Source organism: Electrophorus electricus, chromosome 3, assembly GCF_041902795.1.
Source record: "Electrophorus electricus isolate QZ-2024a chromosome 3, ASM4190279v1, whole genome shotgun sequence".
Taxonomy (NCBI): Eukaryota; Metazoa; Chordata; class Actinopteri; order Gymnotiformes; family Gymnotidae; genus Electrophorus; species Electrophorus electricus.
Genome location: NC_137499.1, coordinates 7,174,215 through 7,195,366, shown reverse-complemented (window position 1 = coordinate 7,195,366; position 21,152 = coordinate 7,174,215). Strand labels below are relative to the sequence as shown.

The 21,152-nt window shown below is 39.6% G+C and overlaps 2 protein-coding genes across 3 annotated transcripts in view; one reads left to right on the top strand and one right to left on the bottom strand.

The window, feature by feature from the left end:
• The window catches only part of LOC113586057 (mucin-5B), a 36,360-nt gene extending 31,949 nt beyond the window's left edge, over nt 1-4,411 (bottom strand). Inside the window, exons 1-2 of the mRNA XM_081711688.1 lie at nt 3,285-4,411; nt 912-1,016 (exon numbers count right to left, since the gene is read on the bottom strand). The gene's annotated coding sequence lies outside the window, so the exon portion shown is untranslated. The remainder of the gene's footprint in view (nt 1-911; nt 1,017-3,284) is intronic.
• On the top strand, nt 2,859-19,734 carry LOC113586066 (AP-2 complex subunit alpha-2). 2 transcript variants are annotated; one of them, XM_081710088.1, is made up of 23 exons: nt 2,859-3,020; nt 4,875-4,943; nt 5,653-5,795; nt 6,044-6,237; nt 6,569-6,698; nt 7,318-7,419; nt 9,040-9,148; nt 10,087-10,237; nt 10,402-10,570; nt 10,880-11,017; nt 11,839-12,021; nt 12,552-12,649; nt 13,487-13,718; nt 14,240-14,413; nt 14,563-14,727; nt 15,782-15,954; nt 16,255-16,337; nt 16,450-16,540; nt 16,943-17,065; nt 17,217-17,333; nt 17,927-17,996; nt 18,220-18,354; nt 18,635-19,734. In XM_081710088.1, the coding sequence occupies exons 1-23, from the start codon at nt 2,954-2,956 to the stop codon at nt 18,710-18,712; spliced, it is 2,994 nt and encodes a 997-aa protein (XP_081566214.1). In that variant the 5' UTR covers nt 2,859-2,953; the 3' UTR covers nt 18,713-19,734. The 2 variants fall into 2 exon arrangements, with proteins under 2 accessions (XP_081566214.1, XP_081566215.1); XM_081710089.1 differs by lacking the exon at nt 14,563-14,727.
• The last annotated feature ends 1,418 nt before the right edge of the window (nt 19,735-21,152 follow it).

Here is a 21,152-nt window from a genome sequence, read left to right as displayed (position 1 = left end):
ACAGTGGGTTGGGAAAAGAGTGGCTGTGGGAACTTCTGTATTGTTATAATGACATCTTTGCGACCATGGAGAGAGACTGTACACAGAATGACTTAGTGCAACACAGCATTAACACTGGCGATGCCGCTTTGATTTGGCTGAATTGCCTTGTCTACAAAGGATGCCACAGAGTAAAGGAGATGAATGCTGCATTGTCTCAAACTGATGATGTTTAATTTGCTTTGAGTTACATCTGTGATATATTTTCATTTGTGTGCTTCTATTAATGTTTATATAATGTGTTAGTTTAAAGACGATTGATGTCACCACAGCCCAGTGGTGGTCCGCAGCCCACAGATTGAGAAATCATGATCTATAGAGTGGATATTTGTATGTGGCACTCGCTTCAGACACCAAAGAGAAAAGGGCACTTACAGTGGGAACATGGATATGGCACATCAAATGTATAGCTGTCAATCTGTGTAACGCACTGGCCACATTGTAGCACTTAATGGAGTAGCTAGCCAGCATCCCTAGCAACCAGTGCATCATCTACTTATGCACTGGATATGCTGGTCCACATACCCAACTTTAAAGGGGCACTCACATGCCTGGAACAGGTATTCCTCCAGCTGCATCCAAAAAACAGCAACCTCTTCCAGTCTCATTATGATGGGGTTAGCCCTGCCCCATCACCACGACTGTTTGGGACTGTACCAGCAGGTACTGTTATGCCTAATCGGCCTTGTGGCCTTACACCTTATCCTGTATTGAACTCAAGTCAGGAGGCCTTTTATTGGATGGCTGCATATGGAATCGAACGAGTCATTGTGCCCAGAAACTGTTTTTACTTTGTTTATATTCCTTTTTACATTTTTTCACTTCTCTCTTGTGTGAACACTAATAAATGTGCATTCTGAGTTGGAACTTACTTGGAAGTGACAGAGCAGTCCTTACTTGGCGAACCCCGGATTTCCACTCCGTACACTCTACCACACGTAAATCCCTTTACAGGTACATGAGCTTCCTGCTTCATGCTGTGAGCAGAGACAGAGTGGAGATTGACACAGGAAATGTGGACATGGTGTGGCAGTGGCCCACCACATGGAATGTTGCTGAGCTGTGTAAGTTCCTTGCTTTGGCTTTTGCTACTGGTGCTTTTGAACAGGTGTGCTGATATAGACAGACTGCTACACAGGTTGTGCTCCAGAGAGATGAGGGGGAAGAGGTGGTTGAGCACCGCTCTCCATGCTTGCCTATGTGAAGCACCAATGGTGGTATCTCCCAGGGCAGGCCGCGAGTTCATCATAGACACAGATGCCAGCAATAATGGCATCGGCACTATCCTTTCACGGATTTGGGACGAGATCAAGAGAGTCATCACATACTACAGCTGCTGATGAACAAACCAGAACATAACTAATGCATGATGAGGTGAGAGCTTCTGGTTGTCATGGTGCATTACACAATTTCAACCTTTACCTCTATGATGTCCCCTTTGTCCTGCATGCCAATCCTGCTTCACTGACTTAACTCATGCAGTACAGAGAGCCCAAGTGCCATGTCACAAAGTAGATCACAGCACAGAAATAGTATTACTTCACCATCCAACACAATGCCTAACTCCTACCTAGTAACATCAATGTCCCTTCTCACCAACCATGTTCCACCAAAGAATGTTGGTACTGTGCACTCCTTCAGGAAAGAGTTAAGGCAGCTGAGAAGGGGTGGTGCTTTTGCTTTCAATGACAAGCACAATGCGTCAGTGCCTGGTCAGCATGTGTGGCAGTTGCTGCCACTTCTCTCATTTTCTTCATGTTCATATAAATATTAGCAAAAACGGAAGATTTTCATTTCTGTCTTTTAACATTTTTTGTCTTTCCCAAACCATATACACATGCCAGTAGTTCAAAACTACATAATTTGGAATTGTTTGGACTATTTTTAGTGTTTTTATGTTTCCAAAAATGGCACAGGGCATGTTCCAAGAGCTAATGTTGGCAATTAGAGACAAAGCAACAAGAGGTTTACCTCTACTGTATAAAGTCAGTCAGTGAATCTCAATGTTATTAAGCCGGCACACCAAAACGGTGTTTTACAGCCCTTAACATAGTTAAACATAGTTAACCATCTTGGGAAAACTATGCTGAGCACAGTTTGTAAATATTCTGTGCTGAATCATGTTCATGTAGAAATGCAGCTGGAATAGTTACTATCCATACTCACAACTCAGCTCTACAGTGGAAAGAAGCTAATATGTGTGTGTTTTGTTTAGTAAGTCTTATCGTTCCCTTTTTATTAAAATTAGTGAGTGTAAAGTGTTGCAGTCTGTGAAGTGTGTGTTCTTTAGCAACCTTACACTCATTTTCCTCCATCAGTCTAGTTTCTACTGTTTGTTGTGTGTGAATCTTTCCAAAAGCTTCATTTGCTATAAAGAGCTGTCATCTTAAGCAGAAAATGGCATTCTCTGATTCTTTTTCCAGGCTGATGCTACAATATATTTTTTATTTTTGCTTCAGTAAATTTAAAGGATCAGCAAAGAATACCAAAGATTCCTTTTCACATTATGAAACATCCATTTATACTGACACCTAGTGGTCTATAATTTAAACACGGCCACGTCCATGTGGTGGACCCGTTCTATGGAGCTCAAATTGATTCATTTGAAGACTACGAAGCACTTTGATTTTTCATCTCATGTGAGCTGTAGTTTATAGAAAAATGGAAAAATAATAATCACTTTCATAAATATTGTTTGGTACTTTTTGGTGGTAAAATGACGTATTGTTCCTTTAGGTTAAGTATTTCATGTTTTTTTTAAGACGAGAATTTATGAACGACCTATTGGAGGCAGTAAATGCATGATCGTGTCTTGGTTGCCGGAAATGTAATAGAAGAAGAATATCGTAAACCTAGCTATTTGTCTTGATTTGCTTGGTTCGAAAACGGACTTAAAATATCGGCTGCAACAAATATGCCAGCGGTTTCTAAGGGAGATGGAATGCGAGGCCTTGCAGTTTTTATCTCTGACATAAGAAACTGTAAGTTATTTACTGTTAATGGGTGTTTTCCAAGCTAGCTAACTAGCTAGCTAGCTAGCTAATTAAGTGAACTTGGTGTTAGTATAAATAAGCTAAGCTAAGTACCGTTGGTTAGCTAGCGTTAGCTAACTGTATAGATCAATTTAAGCGACAGGAGAGACCTCGGTGTTTGTGCGTAATACAAACATTTATTATTCATCTATGTTGAGAAAATATGAGCTATTCAAGTTACTGTATTCGATATAAGATGTTAATTTGTCTTACCGCTGTAAGGTAGCTGCCTAGCGGATCAAATGGGTGTGGATAACATCTTTTGGATACTTTGATTTGAACCTTATCGTAAATTACAACTAGCCAGCTAGACTAGGTGGTTTAAAGCTTGAGCTAAGGATTATATCTCCATCCCTCCTGCAGAGAGACGTCAGATGATTATTAAGGTTATAACCTTCCTGCTATCTTAAGCAAGAAACATAAATAGAACAAGATGGCAAGCATTATCGTACACGGAAACCTCATTTTAATGCAGTTATGTTGGTTAATTTAAATTTTTTAAACGACCCTTAGATTTTAACCAACTTTTGATTAGCACACGTGACCCTGTGTGAGATTTGTAAGAGAGGATTTACACGAAAAATAAAAATTACATACCGTTCATTAAATGTATGTCCCATGGTTAATATGTATCTAGGTTATCTGATGGATTAGCTTCAAAAATGTATGTGGCGTGCACTGTTACGAGCCACTGTGAAAAGATAGCACCAATTAAGGAAACTGTCACTGATGCACAAATTGTTAAACGATCGTTGGGGAAGATGTCTAAGCGCAAAACGGTTTACACAGAAAGTAAAGATAATATAACTATAATAGAAAATTATTACATTTAAAAAGGAAATTCTATTTAAGCTTTTGGAAACATATTATAGTGTTGCCTATGTCAGAGATGATGACAGACAAAAGATTAAGTTTGTACAATGCAGTTCGAGTCCACACCAACATATGTGTTTTAAATAAATGGTGTGACAATACCATTTAGGATCCAGTTTTAACGTTTACATGATTTTCTGGCATTTAAAGGAATGCTGAAATTAATTCAGTATATGTTATGTATCTCCATGCATGCTGGTTGCATTTTAGGCAACTTTAAGAAGACTTCCAGTTTAAAAGAGGATTACAGGCTGTGTTAGATTGATGCTAGTTTATGGTGCAGCATGTTAATGTCCTGAGGAATTAAAAGCCAGGCATATGTTAAACATGACAGTTATCTACTTCATTTCCTATTTATATTTAAGAACCTCATTGAAATTAATGTTTGCATTTTGCTTGCACAGTGATGAAGGACTTTCAAAACATCCTGTATCTCTGGAAACTTTGTGTATTTCACAGCAATTTTGACTACCTATACTACAGCATCTTTTACTACAGTACACTGCAGTTTCTCCTTGAAATCTTCAGATATCACTATATATATATATATAAATTTTTTAAGCAACAAAGTAGGAGATGCTATCTTTCAGAGCTTTGCACAAGGGAACCTTGGAAAGAATAATATTGCTAGATTAGATCAAATTCTGCCTTAACTATTGAGGAACAACTTTGCTTGTCTGAACAGGGTTGCTGAAGAAGGTGAAAAAGGAAGTTAGTATTGCTCAATACACTTCTGGTTGGGGTATGTGCTGGTGGGTTCTCTGATACTTGTTTTAGTCTACAATTGGCCTAATATAGATTAGTACATCTTTTGATCCTCATTTTTTGTCATAATCAGCACATGACAAAACAATGTGTAACATTGTGTGGATGTGTAACTGTCAGATCCAAGCATTAAAATTAAGGTGTATTTTGCACTCTTTATTTCAGGTAAAAGTAAGGAGGCAGAGATTAAAAGAATTAACAAAGAGTTGGCCAATATTCGCTCCAAGTTTAAAGGTAAGTTGAGAAGTGTGGGTGTAAGTAGGGTTTAAAACTGTGATTGCCTAATGTCAAGTCTATGGATGAACAGAACATTTATCTAATGCCATCATGCTTTTAGCAACAAATATGACTCATCTAAAGAGCACATTTTATTTAAAATAGCTTTTTTAGAGAAGTAGTTTAGAGATTCTTGGCTTTACATTTTTACTCCCATAAGAAGCTACTTCCACAATTTTTAGCCTAGAAGATAATAGTGTAAAATGACAATTTCAAGTGGCAAATTGAGAGAATTTATTTCCCATATGTCATGTAATTTTGTTCCATGTCTGTTTGAAGTTGAGCCACATTAGCAGTAAAAGAGCCCATGTTTTAGCACTCCAAATCTGAGTAAGCGCTGGCTTGCTTGCTCCCTGTGGAGAAAACATGTGGATCTCTTCTTCCTGTCTGGTGCTGCTGACTCATCTCCTTTAGTTTAACCTTTCAACAATTTAGTTTCCAATTCCATTAATCTTAGTTCCATTCATTCTTTATTTTGGGATTATACTTTCTGGAACATGTAACAAAGTAGCTGTACAAAATTGTGTGCCCCGATTGAGGGCTGTAGTGGCAAGACAAAATTACTTCACATAGCGGACAAGTGATCTCCAGAGTCCCTAGCTTCCCACACCTGTTTATAAAACATTATATGTTAACATTAGATGTTCCTTGCTGTGGTATGTTTTAGGAGATAAAGCTCTGGATGGTTACAGTAAGAAGAAATATGTGTGTAAGCTGCTCTTCATTTTCCTGCTGGGCCATGATATCGACTTTGGTCACATGGAAGCAGTCAACCTCCTCAGCTCCAACAAGTACACAGAGAAACAGATAGTGAGTGCTCTGGCATGGTAGTGGGCATGTTTGCACTTGTGTTTGTGGGCAACTGAAAATGCAATATTGCCATCTCATTAGTGGCTCTGACTGTGTGCAAGTGGGCATAGCTCAGTCTGTGTGTGTGGCTTTGTTTTGTTCTTTTTATGGTGTGAATGCTCAGATCTTGCCAGATGATGTTCTTTTCACACACTGAATAGTTTTATCCTATACTCTCAAGTGGATGTGATCTTTCTGGCATTTTCCAGGGCTATCTGTTCATCTCAGTGCTGGTGAATAGTAACAGTGATTTGATCCGGCTCATCAACAATGCCATCAAGAACGACCTGTCTAGTCGGAACCCCACTTTCATGAACCTGGCCCTGCATTGCATCGCCAATGTGGGCAGCAGAGAGATGGCAGAGGCCTTCGCTGCGGAGGTGCCGCGCATCTTGGTGGCAGGGTGAGCGAGGGAGCAGCTTCTCTATGCCATGCCCTATGAGCCTTGAGTTAAAGCTGCAACAATTGATTTTGTAATTCCACCCCACATGTAGCCACCAGAGGAGTCAACCCCCTTTCTTCAGTCCCATAACCTCCATCATAACCTTTCTCCAATATTTAAAAGCATAAGCAAAAAGAAGAAAATGAGTTGTAGCTCATCAGTTTATGGCTTTTATAGAGAAATGAAGGCAAGATTATGGAAAAGAATACTATCAATATATGTTTATCTAACCTGTTACCAGTTCATTGCTGTATCAAAGACAATCTCACCACTGTGACTCTGGGTTTCACAGGGACACAATGGACAGTGTGAAGCAGAGTGCAGCCCTGTGTTTACTGCGACTCAACAGGACTTCTCCAGACCTGATCCCCATGGGGGAGTGGACCTCTCGCGTGGTGCATCTGCTCAACGACCAGCACCTGGTACAGCTCCAACCTGGCTCAGCTTCTCACCCCAATGCCTCAATCACACTCATTGCTTCTGCCATTTTATTGATGGCCATCAAATGTGTTCCAGATTTTCTAATCTTGGAGAATTTAGGGTTGTGAATAATTTTGTTGGTAGGCAGGTAGCTCAGTAGATGCCCCTGAAAACTCTGACATTTGTCAAAAGCATTGGCAGAAGTTTGGCCATTTTCTTATGGAGTGTGACAAGGTGTTGTGATCGTTAATCTGAATTCTTCTTTTGATGCCAAGTATGATAGTGGCTCTATGGTCTGCTCTCTGGACCTTTTTAGATGTGCACTATAGACAAAAGTCATTATATGCTATTCATAAATTCTCTAAAAATGGCATCATGCAGTTTGACATAGCAACCACTACAGAAGACTGCCTTTTTTATGTATCATGGTCCAGGCCCTAACTTGCCCATAATGGGTATGAATATGATGCTCATACCTACTATGCGTTCCATACCCTTACCCATAACAAGCCGGTAGTGAAAAATGTACAGTTCCATGCTTACAATTTTTTTTCTTCCTTCCTTTTCTATGAAGTCTAAAAGTTAATAGTGTATGTAATGGGATTAATTTACCTCTCACAGGGGGTGGTGACTGCTGCAACAAGTCTTATAATAACTCTGGCTCAGAAGAACCCAGATGACTTCAAGACCTCCGTTTCTCTGGCTGTGGCCAGACTCAGCAGGGTAAAATCCACACACTCGGGTCTCTTTTCCAACACAAACCCTTATGTAACTTAATGGACATATCAGTGTTATTCACAATGTCCATATAGAAAGTCAAAGTGTTCCAACACTGTATAGGGGCTGCCTTGTTGTTTGCCTGTATGACTTGTGTAAATTGACCCATTTGGGCTTCAGTTATCCCAGTTCACTAACCCAAACTCCACTGAAATCTGTAACAGGAGCTAAAGAGGAGAGTACTTAGGTGAGTACCAAATCTGAGTGACTTGAAAATGTAGATTAATAATCTCAAAATACCAGTCTGAGATTTCTTTACCTCTTTGACATTCTTGCAGAAGGTCAAGTGATGATGTCTTGGCTAAATGAGGGTGCATAATATGACCATCGGGACTTTTTTCCATGAAAATATCACATTAGTTATTTGCATCGTATGTTTTTGAAAGAGCATATTGCTTAGTGGATCTGATGGATGCTCAAAACTGTTTTGAAAATGTAATGCAGTTGTATTTATATTCACTTGGTCAAAAGACAGAACAGTATTTTGCACCTGGCCCTCATTAACAAACATACCAGTTTGGGTACATGAAAAATGCTACTGGGTGATCAGACTGCTGGGTTTGTTGATTAACAGAGATATATAACACAACAAATTTTACATCACAATAAAATTGATTTGATTTACCATTGAACCTAACCTTTATTTATTTATTTATTTTGTTCCAATCAGGCTTTTTGTGGCTGAGTTTTTGGGACCGATACACAGGAGGGTTGGGGGGTTAAGTTATCCAGAAATCTTTATAGTTATTAAATGTTGTTATAGTTATAATGTTATAAATAATAAATTGACAACTCTTTATTGTAAGGTGACATGCAACATATTCTATTCTCTTAACAGGTCATGTAGATTTACAAGAAACTGAAACCAATGAAAAATTAATGGCCTATGCTTAGCTAAAGAGCAGTTTAGTAAATATTTTAACCTTCCTATGGAATAAAACTTTAATATGGTCAACAATCTGGACTGTTTCAAAGCACAAGGAAGTGTAAGATACCATTTAAAGCCTATACAATGCAAGAAAAATCTATTCCAATTTTTGTTGAGAAATATAAGCGTCTCCACATTGTTCCTCTTCTCATGTACAACATTCGCCACTGTGCTGAATAGCCACTTGCTATTTACACTTGTGCACAGCATGCAGGTAGGCTCGTGCCACATGGTGTGGGAAAGCAGCTTTTATTGTTCTGCGACAAAGCAAGCAGCTGTCTTCTTAAATGTTCAAGTCCCCCCACGGACAACTGAGTTGCTAAAAGGTTAACTCGCTTTAGTGACTTTGTGCTGGCATGCCTTTCATGCTTGCTGTTGATGTTATAAATTCTCTCATATCCAGTGAGGTTCATAGTACTAAAATATCGATGTATACCACCACGAGGGATTTCTACTTCACACACACATTGCATACAGTGATTTTATCGTCTTTCGGATTTGGAATGAATATCGGCAGATAATGATTGGTGACTGATTGATTGGAGCATCCCTAATAATCACTCAAAGACATCATTTGATGAAGATTAAAGAGTGGGTTTTTTGTGCCTGTCCCTCCCTCTGCCTTCTCCCTTTGTCAGATTGTTACATCCGCGTCCACAGACCTGCAGGACTACACGTATTACTTTGTTGCTGCCCCTTGGCTGTCAGTCAAGCTCCTTCGCCTACTGCAGTGCTATCCACCACCAGGTGGGGAGCTGTATATATGTGTGTTATGGATATCAGGCATGCTGTACATTTACTTGCACATTGCTTTACAAGAGGGCACTGGAGTCCTATATGCTAGGTACATTATGTGAAGCTTTATTGTCATCTCTATTGATTGATCTGATTTTGACCAAAGGATAGGTCTTGGCTGAAACTTTAGGACACATTTATACTGCAAACATATTTTTAAATGTTCTTATTGCCAAGACTTCCGAATACATAAATGTGCGTTTTAAAGGCTTGAACAGTTCACTGTATTTGTATGGGCTCTTGATTTTGCTGCTGGACACTCTTGCATAAAGAAACCTTCAAAATTATTTTATCTAATTCCCTCTCTAGTTACAAACTAAACCACTGCATAAGGTTTTATGTTTCTGTGTTGTAGTGACAGTAATGTACCTGGCCCCTAGCAAAATGTAAAACATTACTGGTAAACATTTCAATTCAGTTCTCTCTTCACCATTTTAGAGTTGGGTTCACAGCTATTCCCATATATACTGTATTGAAAGAAGCTGCTAGAAGTTCATTGCAGTTCAGTATTATGTTTTTAGTAATTGTTTCTATTTAGGTTTATATTATTTCCATGCCTAAGATGTAATAGGCAGCAATAACAATAACGCTTTCTCTTGAGTGGTACATAGTAAAATACTGATGAAAAACAGAGGGCACAGCTGTTCAAGCAATCACAGGAGCTATATGTGTTTGTTAGTGAGCGTGCATTTGCATTAACTGTGTAGGAATGTACAGAATTACCCACACATTTTCTACAGGTCATGTTATATGCCAAATGTGATTTGAATTCTACTGATTTGTTCCCTGTGGCTAAATTTATTATTGGTGTACTTAAGCGTTTCTTTTAAATGGATGTGTTCATACATTACCCTTTTCTTTTCTGTGCTTTTATGTTGACACCTTTTCAGAGGATGCGGCCATTCGTGGACGTCTAACTGAATGCCTGGAAACAATCCTGAACAAGGCCCAAGAGCCTCCCAAGTCCAAGAAAGTGCAACACTCCAATGCCAAGAATGCTGTGCTGTTTGAAGCAATCAGTCTCATCATCCATCACGACAGGTTTTGTGCATTGACACGCTGTGTTCAGAAAAAATAAACTGTTCTAAAGTTTAACTCCATTGTAATGGTGCCCACAGTCATGTTGTTTATCCAATTCTAAACCAAATCTCTGTCTCTCTGTCTGTCTCTGTATCGTGTTCACACCCCCCTCCCCCAACCCTCAGTGAACCCACATTGCTAGTACGCGCGTGTAATCAGTTGGGTCAGTTCTTGCAGCACAGAGAGACTAACCTCCGCTACCTTGCTCTGGAGAGCATGTGCATGCTCGCCAGCTCAGAATTCTCCCACGAGGCTGTCAAAACACACATTGAGACTGTGATCAATGCTCTTAAGGTAATCATTGCACTTGTTGGGGAGCATGCCAGTGATTCTCAGTCCTAGTCCTTGGAACCCCTGTTTTTTCCTCTAACATACCTGCTACAGTCATTCTGTCGAGTCCATTGTGAGCTGACCCATGGGTCAAAGAGCATTGTAGACACACACATATGCAGTGCATTAAGTGCTGAGAACTCAAGCTGAGGAACAGTTTAACATGCGTTTAGTAGATGGTTGTTGGTTCTGACCTGGTACGTTGCACAAAAGCTGCAGTTTTTCTTTGATGCATGCTGAGCCCTGACCTTGGAGTGTGTTTGCGCCCTGCAGACTGAGCGGGATGTGAGTGTGAGGCAACGTGCCGTCGACCTTCTCTACGCCATGTGTGACCGGAGCAACGCCAAGCAGATCGTCGCAGAGATGCTCAGTTACCTAGAAACCGCAGACTACTCAATCCGGGAAGAAATCGTATGTTTATCTTCTCTCTCTCTGTCTTCACTAACACTAAATGTATTGTTGTTGGGTATTAGTCCATTATTAATAATTTGATTACCAATTTAGTTTTTTCCATAACATTCTTTTCTAAATAATATTATTTTGCTAGTTTAAAGAAATGGGAGTTGATGCCCGTTTTGGCCTATTTTCTAAGGAGAATAAATCAGTTCTTTGCCAGGGGAGAGCAGTGTTGTAACCCTTACCTGACGCTCGTCATTCATCTAGGCTTTGTCATATAAGCACTTGCGCACCGAGAGAACTGCTACAATGTGGCTCGCTTTTTCTGACAACTTGTTAAATAGCGAAGTATTATTCATTAACAGTCTACCTCATCACACGAAAGTGAAGTCATCACAGTTTAGGTATTGCAAGAAAACTGTACACCCCTGGCCACCATAGCTCTTAGAGGCATGCTTTGTCTTCATGGGCAGGAATGAAAAGCAAATCTAAAAAGAAAAAAATTGGCCCGACGTTATTGTGTTCACCATAATTTCTAAAGTTGATGTTTCTTGACTCTTGACTAATGCACCTTTTTAAACCCAAAAACCTGTTTTCTATTGTTTATAGACAGATGGATTCCTCTAGGTGTCTGAACTGCAGTTGTTCACTAATGCTTTAGCTCTAATTTAGTTTAAAGGTGCCACCACAGATACTTATGACTATTTGACTGTGTGCATGTGCATATAAGTCAGTCTTGGCACCAGATGTTCTCTAATGCTGTCCTCAACGTTTAAATTTGCTGAAAATTGTTTGCCTCTTTGTTTCTCACCCCCCACCACCACTTTCTCCATAAGGTCTTAAAAGTGGCCATCCTTGCGGAGAAATATGCAGTGGACTATACCTGGTACGTAGACACCATCCTAAATCTGATCCGTATTGCTGGCGACTACGTGAGCGAGGAGGTGTGGTACCGAGTCATTCAGATAGTCATCAACAGAGACGACGTTCAGGGCTATGCTGCCAAGACTGTTTTCGAGGTATGACTTGCTCTCTAGCTGTTTCTCTGTTAGAATCTTTGACTCTTCTAGGGCTGTTCCTTTCTGTTTTAATACATATAAGAATGTTTTTGATTATATTTAATACAGTGAGTTTTGATACCGTATTGATTTTGATATTTGGTAATTAAATCACTGAAGGCTATAAACAATAGGTATAAAAAGAAAGCCACAAAAATAGAGTTCTAGTCCTTCAGCTGCAGTAAACCATGTTCAACTATGCACTTAATTTGACTCACAAGTGGTTTATTCATTACCAAAGAACAGTAAGACTTCTGCAAATTTTATAGTCCCTAAATGCTGAAAGTCCTTATTTGATGGTTATAAAAGTTGCACATTTGTAAACAGAAGAAAAGCAGTGCCTTAAAAATGAGTTTAACACCCTTCTATTCATTCCTGGTGCATCATCTCTCTATTGAAGAATGTCATTTTGATCCTGTAATCAGCACCACTTGTGGGGAATATGAAATTTTGATAGCAGCTCTTTAATCTGTCCCACCTCTCTTCCTCAGGCCCTGCAGGCTCCTGCCTGTCATGAAAACCTGGTAAAGGTGGGAGGCTACATTTTGGGCGAGTTCGGTAACCTTATCGCTGGAGACCCACGCTCTAGGTACATAGTACTTTGGAGTTCTGCTTCTGAACACATGAAAAAATCTGGTTGCTCTGGCTGACTCTTTGGTCTGGTGGCACACGTTTATTGCTCCCAAGACTTGGGTTGCTGCCCTCAGCCTTCACCACAGGGTATAATAACCTTGATTTAATTTTGTCCTTCAGTCAAAAATGTATTTTATGCAACATCAGAGACATCATTTTCACCCCAAAAAATTTGTCTGTTGCGTAAAATACATTTGTTTCTGGTCGGGTGCATGTTGCATGCATGAGTTGGGTATGTTTGGCTAGAGTGTAATTGTGCATCAGAACAAAAACAGTAAAGTATCAAGACTGTGGTGTCTCATGGTGTGTATGCGAGAATGAGTGAGCAAAATTCTATTATCGAATGCACTATGTTTTTTGCCAATTGCATTGTTCAACTCTGATATGTTCTTACTTTTCATCTTGCTGTGGAAGCAAATGGCTGCTTCATTCCTGCATTTCTCATAAATGCTTAAAACCATGTTTGATTTGATTTACTTGGCACATGGTCCACATTTCTAACAATCCAATAGCATTGTGGATGGAATGTAGAAACAGATTACAGAACTGCTTCATCCACATTTGAAGCAAGGCCAGATGTTTTTGGGGTGGGTTGATCGGGGTTGCGTCAGGTATGCACATACATTTATAAAAATGCTTTTATCAGCAAGGCAATAAGTTCAACTGCCGATTACGATATTCAGGAAAATGCTAAATATCAGCTCCCGATTATCGGTCAACCCCTTGTACAGTTAAAGTCTCTCTCTCTCTCTCTCTCTCTCTCTCTCTCTCTCTCTCTCTCTCTCTCTCTCAGTCCACTCATACAGTTTAACCTGCTCCACTCAAAGTTCCACCTGTGTTCAGTTCCTACGCGGGCGCTGCTTCTCTCAGCTTACGTAAAGTTCATCAACCTCTTCCCTGAGGTAAAGGGCACCATACAGGAAGTGCTGCGTGCCGACAGTCAGCTTCGCAATGCTGATGTGGAGCTGCAGCAGCGCGCTGTGGAGTACCTGCGCCTGAGCTGCATCGCTAGCACAGACATACTGGTACAGCTCTGAGAAATGCATCTCCTCTTTAGCCCACTTCATAAAGGGCCATCCAAGAAAGAATTCAGTTCAACAGATCACTTATTGTCCTTTAACAGGGCATTAAAATGGCCCAGCCAGTATGAACATATACACTTAAGCATATAACAACTGTGCTAAAATAACCTATACTTATTTTGTTTGATTTGGGTCTTGCTTTAGATTAGGGTGTAATGCCTTAATCTCAGCAATAGTCAGAAACAGTCAAAAGGGAACTTTGTCCTTGTTTGCGCTGGTACGTGTTCTGATGCTTGTGTTTATGGACTGAATACATTTCCAAATGATTCCAGTGTTTGGATGTTAGGAATTTGAACAAAATCTATTTAAAGGTTTTCATTTTTATCTAGAGTATTAACTCTGTTGTGCTTTGAAGTCGAGTAGAATTTAATTGAAATTGCAACAAAAACGTGTTCTTAATCTTAGTCTGAACATAAATTTTTTTTTAATGTATTAGTCAGTTGTATGATTTGTGATTCTAAAAGGCCACAGTATTGGAGGAGATGCCACCTTTCCCTGAGAGAGAGTCCTCCATATTGGCTAAACTTAAGAAGAAGAAGGGTTCTGGGACTGTGTCTGATATGGAAGACAGTCGCAAGGAGCGCAGTACCAATGTGAACGGAAGCAATGATCATATCGTGGCCAACACAAATGTCAAGGTGTGATAACAGATCTCAGGCAATAATAACCTTTCTGTATTGATGATCTTTTTTTTCTGTCATAGATATTTGTACATGTTCTTTGCTTCACACCCATGTTACAAGTCTGAACCTTTCATGTTTTCCCTCTTTGCTTTTCTTTTCTTCAGCACGCCCCTCCCTCTTTCGTTTGTGATCTATTGGCTACAGCCCCTCTCCCAACCAACAGACCACGCCCCATTTCTTCCATTTCCCTTCTGCACACACCCCTCTCCCCCTTGTCACCGCAGGCTTATAGACTTCCCACTTCAGCGCCTGCTCCGACCTTCTTCCAGGTTCCTGTGTGAATTTCATTGGGTTGCATGACTAATTGCTTCCTAGCTTGCTATGTTTTTAAAATTGGTGTGCTGCAAATTTGCATGCCAAAGTTCATGAACCCCTGGAATGGATGTTTCAGCATATTGTCAAGTGAACAGAGTCTGACCCGACTCCACTTGATGACGACACAAAATTTAAGCATTAACCTTTTAATTGCAATCATTCCCCATGAATAATGGAAGTCTGTCTTTTGAGGTTCATAGATAAGTTTGAGGTGTTTCCTCCTTTCCTCCAGATGCTCTGAGGCACGTTGTTTACTGGCTTTTGTCAATAACTTGTGCGTGATCATCCAATTCAGATGTAAATATCTCCATGCATGACTTTTTGTTTGTTTTCTTTTTGCAGCAAACCTGTTACTCTGCCTACCCTGGTCGGTTATTGCATGTTATATTTTTACCATCCACTTTCTTCCCTTTGCATTTGATGTACGACTCCATTTGTAGGGTTATTATGCCGCGATTCAGTTCTGAAGAAATCTCAATCTCCAAATAATAAGTTTAGTACCTTCGATACCATAGCAAACAAGTACAGTGATGTTCAGAATTTTTGACTTTAGCACCAAGTATCACTTATCATGATACTTGATATCCCTAATAGCTAGAATACATGATTAGGCACTATTATTCTTTTTGACAATTGCTCTATTTTAATAGTTTATTTTTTTGAGTTTCACAAAATCCTTGAAATATCTGTGATGTCATACCTCATGTCATATCACACCATTTGCTTATTTCAGATGCATGAAGAGTACATGGGTGTGGGCTAATGATTACTGTTCATTTAACCCTCATTAAATGAACAGATCTTGTATATGTTAAACTGCCTCTGGTTTTTTTTTTTTTTTTTTTGGTTTTTTGGGGGTTTTTTTGCATATAAACAGCATGGTGTGGAGTTGTTGATTTTTATTTATTCATGTTTGTTGTTTCCATCATGTGCCATCCCCTTACCCCAATCCCCTGTGCTTATGACCTTTTATTGTTTGCATAACTCCTCTTTTCCTCCCTCTTCCAGGTTACTACATCCCCCTCCTCAGATCTCCTGGGCCTGGGCCACACTCAGGCAGCAGCCCTGAACTCAGCCAGCCCCCCTGTTACTTCCAACGCAGCCAGTCTGCTGGTGGACGTGTTCACAGAAAGCCTTCCTGTTGTGCCTCCAACATCAATCATTGAGGAAAACTTCTCAAGGTCTGGAGAAGCCCCACCCTGATATAATTCATGTAAATGGTGATGATCAAGTACATTTGACCAAGCAATATATCAGGGTAAAATTTACACCACTGACTCAGTCTGGTTTTATCCTGTAATTTCAGAAGATAAAAACTGTCAATTTACTGGGTTTCTTTTATTAAATGTGTGTATTTGGACTTTATTATCCCTGACAAAAATACAGTAAAGAAGTTTTAACTGTGTGTATTTCAACCTTGCAAGGTAATTAATGTTCAGAACAATGCTTTGTGCTAATTTCTCTAGTTGTCCATCTTTTAGGTTTGTTTGTAAGAACAATGGAGTCCTATATGAGAACCAGCTTCTACAGATAGGCCTAAAATCTGAGTTCAGACAGAACTTGGGTAAATACTTCACATACATGACCAATAATATCAGTTTCCCCTGGATGTGTTCTTGAGTCCATGTTTTCAGTGCTCCTGTGTCACCATCCAACCGCACTCTTGTCTGCTGTAGGTCGCATGTATGTGTTCTATGGAAACAAAACCACAACACAGTTCCTGAATTTCTCTGCCTCTCTGGTCTGTCAAGATGCCCTTAATACTCATATCCTTTTAAAAGATCTTTGAAAGTTTTGCCACCTATTAGGTTTCCATAGTAGTAATAAAACATCATAAATATTATGTTAAAGCATTTTAATATTTTAACATTAAAAATATAAAGAATTATTAAAATTATGATTTTTTTTAAACTCCAGGAACATCTGTAGGTTCAATATTGGTGATGATAACTTTATGGAAAATTTGCTATGAATATCTGAAACTTCATAAAGGTTTTCCCACAAACTACCCATATTAATTAATATATACTTCCAGTGTATTTACTTTAGTCAACACATGAGTCCAAATATTGTAGTTATTGGTTTGTCTGGTGTCTTTCCTGGTGTCAGTGAACAGTCCTGTTTTTATGTGACTGCTGCATCCATTGTGTCCTTAATGGCTCATTCACAGCTGAATATTCATACAACACCTGCAGACCCTGTAGTAGATGGTGGCGCCCAACTTCAGCAGGTCTTTAACATCGAGTGCCTGTTGGACTTTGTGGAGGCACCAGTGCTCAGCGTTCATTTCAGGTGGGTGTGTTTGCCACTTTGTTGTGTTGCTCAGAGCTCGTGACGCACACTGGATGTTTCATGCATGCATGCATTATAGAAGGAGGGTGAGGGAGAGAGTATATTGGAACAGAAATTACCTATAGCTCTAAAGCTGTGTACTGCACTGCAGGTACGGAGGAAGTATGCAGAATATCTCCATTAGACTGCCCATCACCCTCAACAAATTTTTCCAGCCCACTGAGATGACATCGCAAGAGTTCTTTCAGCGCTGGAAGCAGCTTGGCGCGTAAGCAGCCTTCATGGCACAGTGGATACAGCTAATATTTTTGCTGTTTACTAAAGTGTTTTGTGTTCAGGAAGAGGGGGGAAAACAAGTACTGAACACTGTCAAACGAAACATTTCATTTCTGGATTTTTTTTGTAGCAGCAGTATACTATGTGTTTTTTAATTGTTTATAGATTTGAGCAATTTGGTCTTAATATTTTTTTTGGTGATATTAAGTGTGTGGCATCAGTGGTTGCAATAGTTTACAATACAATGCATATGCAGATACCCTGATGTTTAATGCTCACTACTTTTAAGTACTTTGTCAGAATATTTATAATCAGCCATAATTAGGTGACTGTATAGTAAAAGTGCTAATATTTCATTGCTGTTTATTTCATTCGTGCCTGGAAATAAATGGGATATTATCTGCCCTTTGTAAGTTTTTCATTTTGAATCCAGTATTATTTAGCATACAGCAGGAATAAGTCTGTCTGTCTGTCTGTCACCTTGTCACGTCCGTTTTATACAGCATCTCCCTTATTACACGTTTTACTAATTTAGATAATGTGTGGGGTAGTTTTTAAAGTGTCAACTTAATTTATTACCCTCAGTCCCCAGCAGGAGGTGCAAAAGATCTTCAAAGCTAAGCATTCCATGGACACAGAGGTCACAAAAGCTAAGGTAACTGCAAAATGAGGCATGACCAATATGAAGTTTAATTAATGTTAATTGAGCTCTCCATTCTTGGACAAAAGTCATCAGTCCTCTTCCACTGCATGCTTATAATAAGCTCTGTTGATTTTACTTGCAAGGGTCAGTTAATGTTCCAGGGAAAAATTGTGTGTGTGTGTGTGTGTGTGTGTGTGTGTGTGTGTGTGTGTGTTCGTGTTCGGGGGGGTGATAGATCATTGGATTTGGAACAGCACTGCTGGATGGAGTAGATCCAAATCCATCTAACTTTGTGGGTGCTGGTGTGATCCACACCAAGACTATACAGGTCGGCTGCCTGTTGAGACTAGAGCCAAACACACAAGCACAGGCAAGTTGCAGTGTAAAAAGAACACACATTCATGCAGCATTGTATACACTCATGACTATTAATTGTAATATTGACTATTGTAGTACTGATATTTCAAAAGGTAAGATTAAAATATTCAAGTGCATTTTTAAATCACAACATTCACAAAATAAATAATTAAAATGTGATAAATGACACAGGCTAGTTTTTAGCCATGTCACATTAGGGGCTGCAGTAGGTTTAATATTCTAAAGAATATTACATTAAGTTCTACAACTTCTTTGCGCTTTCTTCCTTCTAGATGTACCGACTCACACTGAGGACCAGTCGAGATACCGTGTCCCAAAGGCTCTGTGACCTGCTCTCAGATCAGTTCTGATTGTGCCAAAGGTATCCAGTCATGCCTGTGTTAGCAGGGCTATCATCTTCAAGCAGTTCTTCTGCTCTGTGAAAGCATACTGCGATATGTATACCCTTTCCTCTGCTTGCCCATCAACACTCCTGATGGTCTGACTGACCTTTTGAAGCATCTCCCACCCCTCTGCTCCCCTTCACATTTATCTCCATATAAATCAATATTAACACAGTGTACAGTGTAAAGTTCCTGATGCTTTTATATTTTTCTCATATATAAATTGCCCTTATTCTCCACACATTTAGCTTGCCTAATCCTTAATTGCTTAAATCAGGTTCCTATATACAGATTCTATTATATATTTGAGGGTGTGTTGCGGGGTTTTTTTTTGTGTGTGTGTGTTTTTGTTTTATTTTCTACCACCTTCTTCCCACCTCAAATCCATATGGCAGGTTGTGGTAAATTAGAACAATGGTTAGTAAAGTAAGTTCCTCCTATAGGCATTCCTCAGCCCAAGCAGAAGTGGGCTGGATGGAATTAGCTCCTGCCTGATGTTACAAAACTTGACAGTAGTCACTCCAGTTATTCAAAACAAGTGCCTTTGTCTAGTACATGTAGAACTCTGTGTCTTGTGGAGAGATTTGCTGCAGAGAGAGCTCACTTGCTTGAAGCTGCATTCATGTAGAATAGATACATTCTCAGGGGACAGCAGCAGCTTTGCCTGAAACCTCATTCCAAATCCATGGACTAAACCAGTGATGGGAGTTTGAGTTCAATAGGCTTCACCAGAGGCAAACACTCTGTGTACCTGACTATCCTGGAAGCAAAGAATTGTACCTGCTTGTGTTGCAGGGCTTGTACATTAACCTGTGTCTGTGTACTGGCTTGGTCACTGCCAGCTCTTCATGTGCCTTCAACATGTGTTTTTCTTCTGACTGATGTAAACGTGGCTGTATGACCGTGTGTTTGTTGTCTGCATCTGAGAGCATGAACTGATCACAACCATATGATGGGGTTTCACCAATTAAATTACATAACTTGTTTCATCTGCTTGTCTTTTATATTTATTTTATTTTTATTCATTATTTTTATTTACAAAAAAATGTGCTCACTTCTGACTCTAGTGGTCTTGGCAGTGCCATGGTGCAGCCATGCTTAAACATGGAGGATTCCACAGCAAGGATTCCTTTAGGGATGTCATCACTTAGTTCAGTCAATAATAACAAGGTGAAATCAGTAGATGGATCTTGGAGCAAAGGATGTTCAGAAAAGGTTTTGTTTCTTCTTTGACGCCTCCCTTTTGTAGAAATGGCTTTATGCTGATCTCAAACAAAAGGAGTCCCAAGTTACCAGATGGCCAATCAGAAGCTTGAATATATTTAATGCCTTTTCACCCAGTGTTCTTTTCTAAGTGTTGTATCACACAAGTCCACTCACTGCATATTTTTAAGATGCCACTCAAGCAGGCCAATGCGATGGAGAATGTTGACTGTTTAGTACTGTCTGTGTGACTTAGCAGATGTCCCTGGGAGTAGCTACTAAATGACTCTGTACTGGCAGGAAGAGAGGAAGCATGTCATTCTTCCTGCCCAGTAAGAGCACTGCCAGCTGTACTCTTGTGGAACCTTGCCATGAGTGATGGACATCAAAACTTGAATATCAAAGTGAGACATCAAAGGATTCCCAGCTATATCAAATGGACAAAAACAAAGTATAAAACAAACCAAAGCATTGCTGAAGGAGGAAAAGCATGATTCTGTTATCTTTTGCACCAGTGCAATGTCTGTCCTAGATTTGAAGCTCAAGAAGGTTTAATCAGTATTTTAATCATTTCCCACTTTTTGTAGCACAGATGGTTGACAGAATCTAGTTTGGCCTGGAAAAATGTTTTTTTCTATCTTGCTCCTTACACTGCAAAGAGTAGCAGCATAACTCAAGTGAAACTCATACCCTTACCATATTCTTAAAAATATATTCCTAAAAATGAGTTCTACTTTAGCATGCTAATGAGGGACTCTCAGCATGTTAATCATCACTTATTCACTTTGCCAAGCATGCCTTCCCAGCTGTAGCAACTTGCCTCACACAGAGACCTGAAACTGTACTATTTCAAGCAAAAATTAGTGAAGGAACTCTTAGCTTGGCCTTCAGTTCTCCCCATCAGATGTGCATGCACAAGTCTTACCTTATATACTCGCCTACAAGATCTAGAAGAAGGACTATTTCATAATCCATCAAAGACATAGTGAATTGTAGTAAGTCTTATTCAATGGTTGCTCCTGTTGTATACGTCATTAGGATCATTTTAATCAACATCCCCTTTTATTTTATTTGGTTTTTTTTGTTTTGTTTTGTTTTGTGGAGAATGCAGCAAGCTAATCAGGACAACTCAAAGTAGTCAAGGCTGTATCTTTAGAATGTGAATCCTGGCCATGCTGCCAGCTAGCATCAAATCAGGAATCTA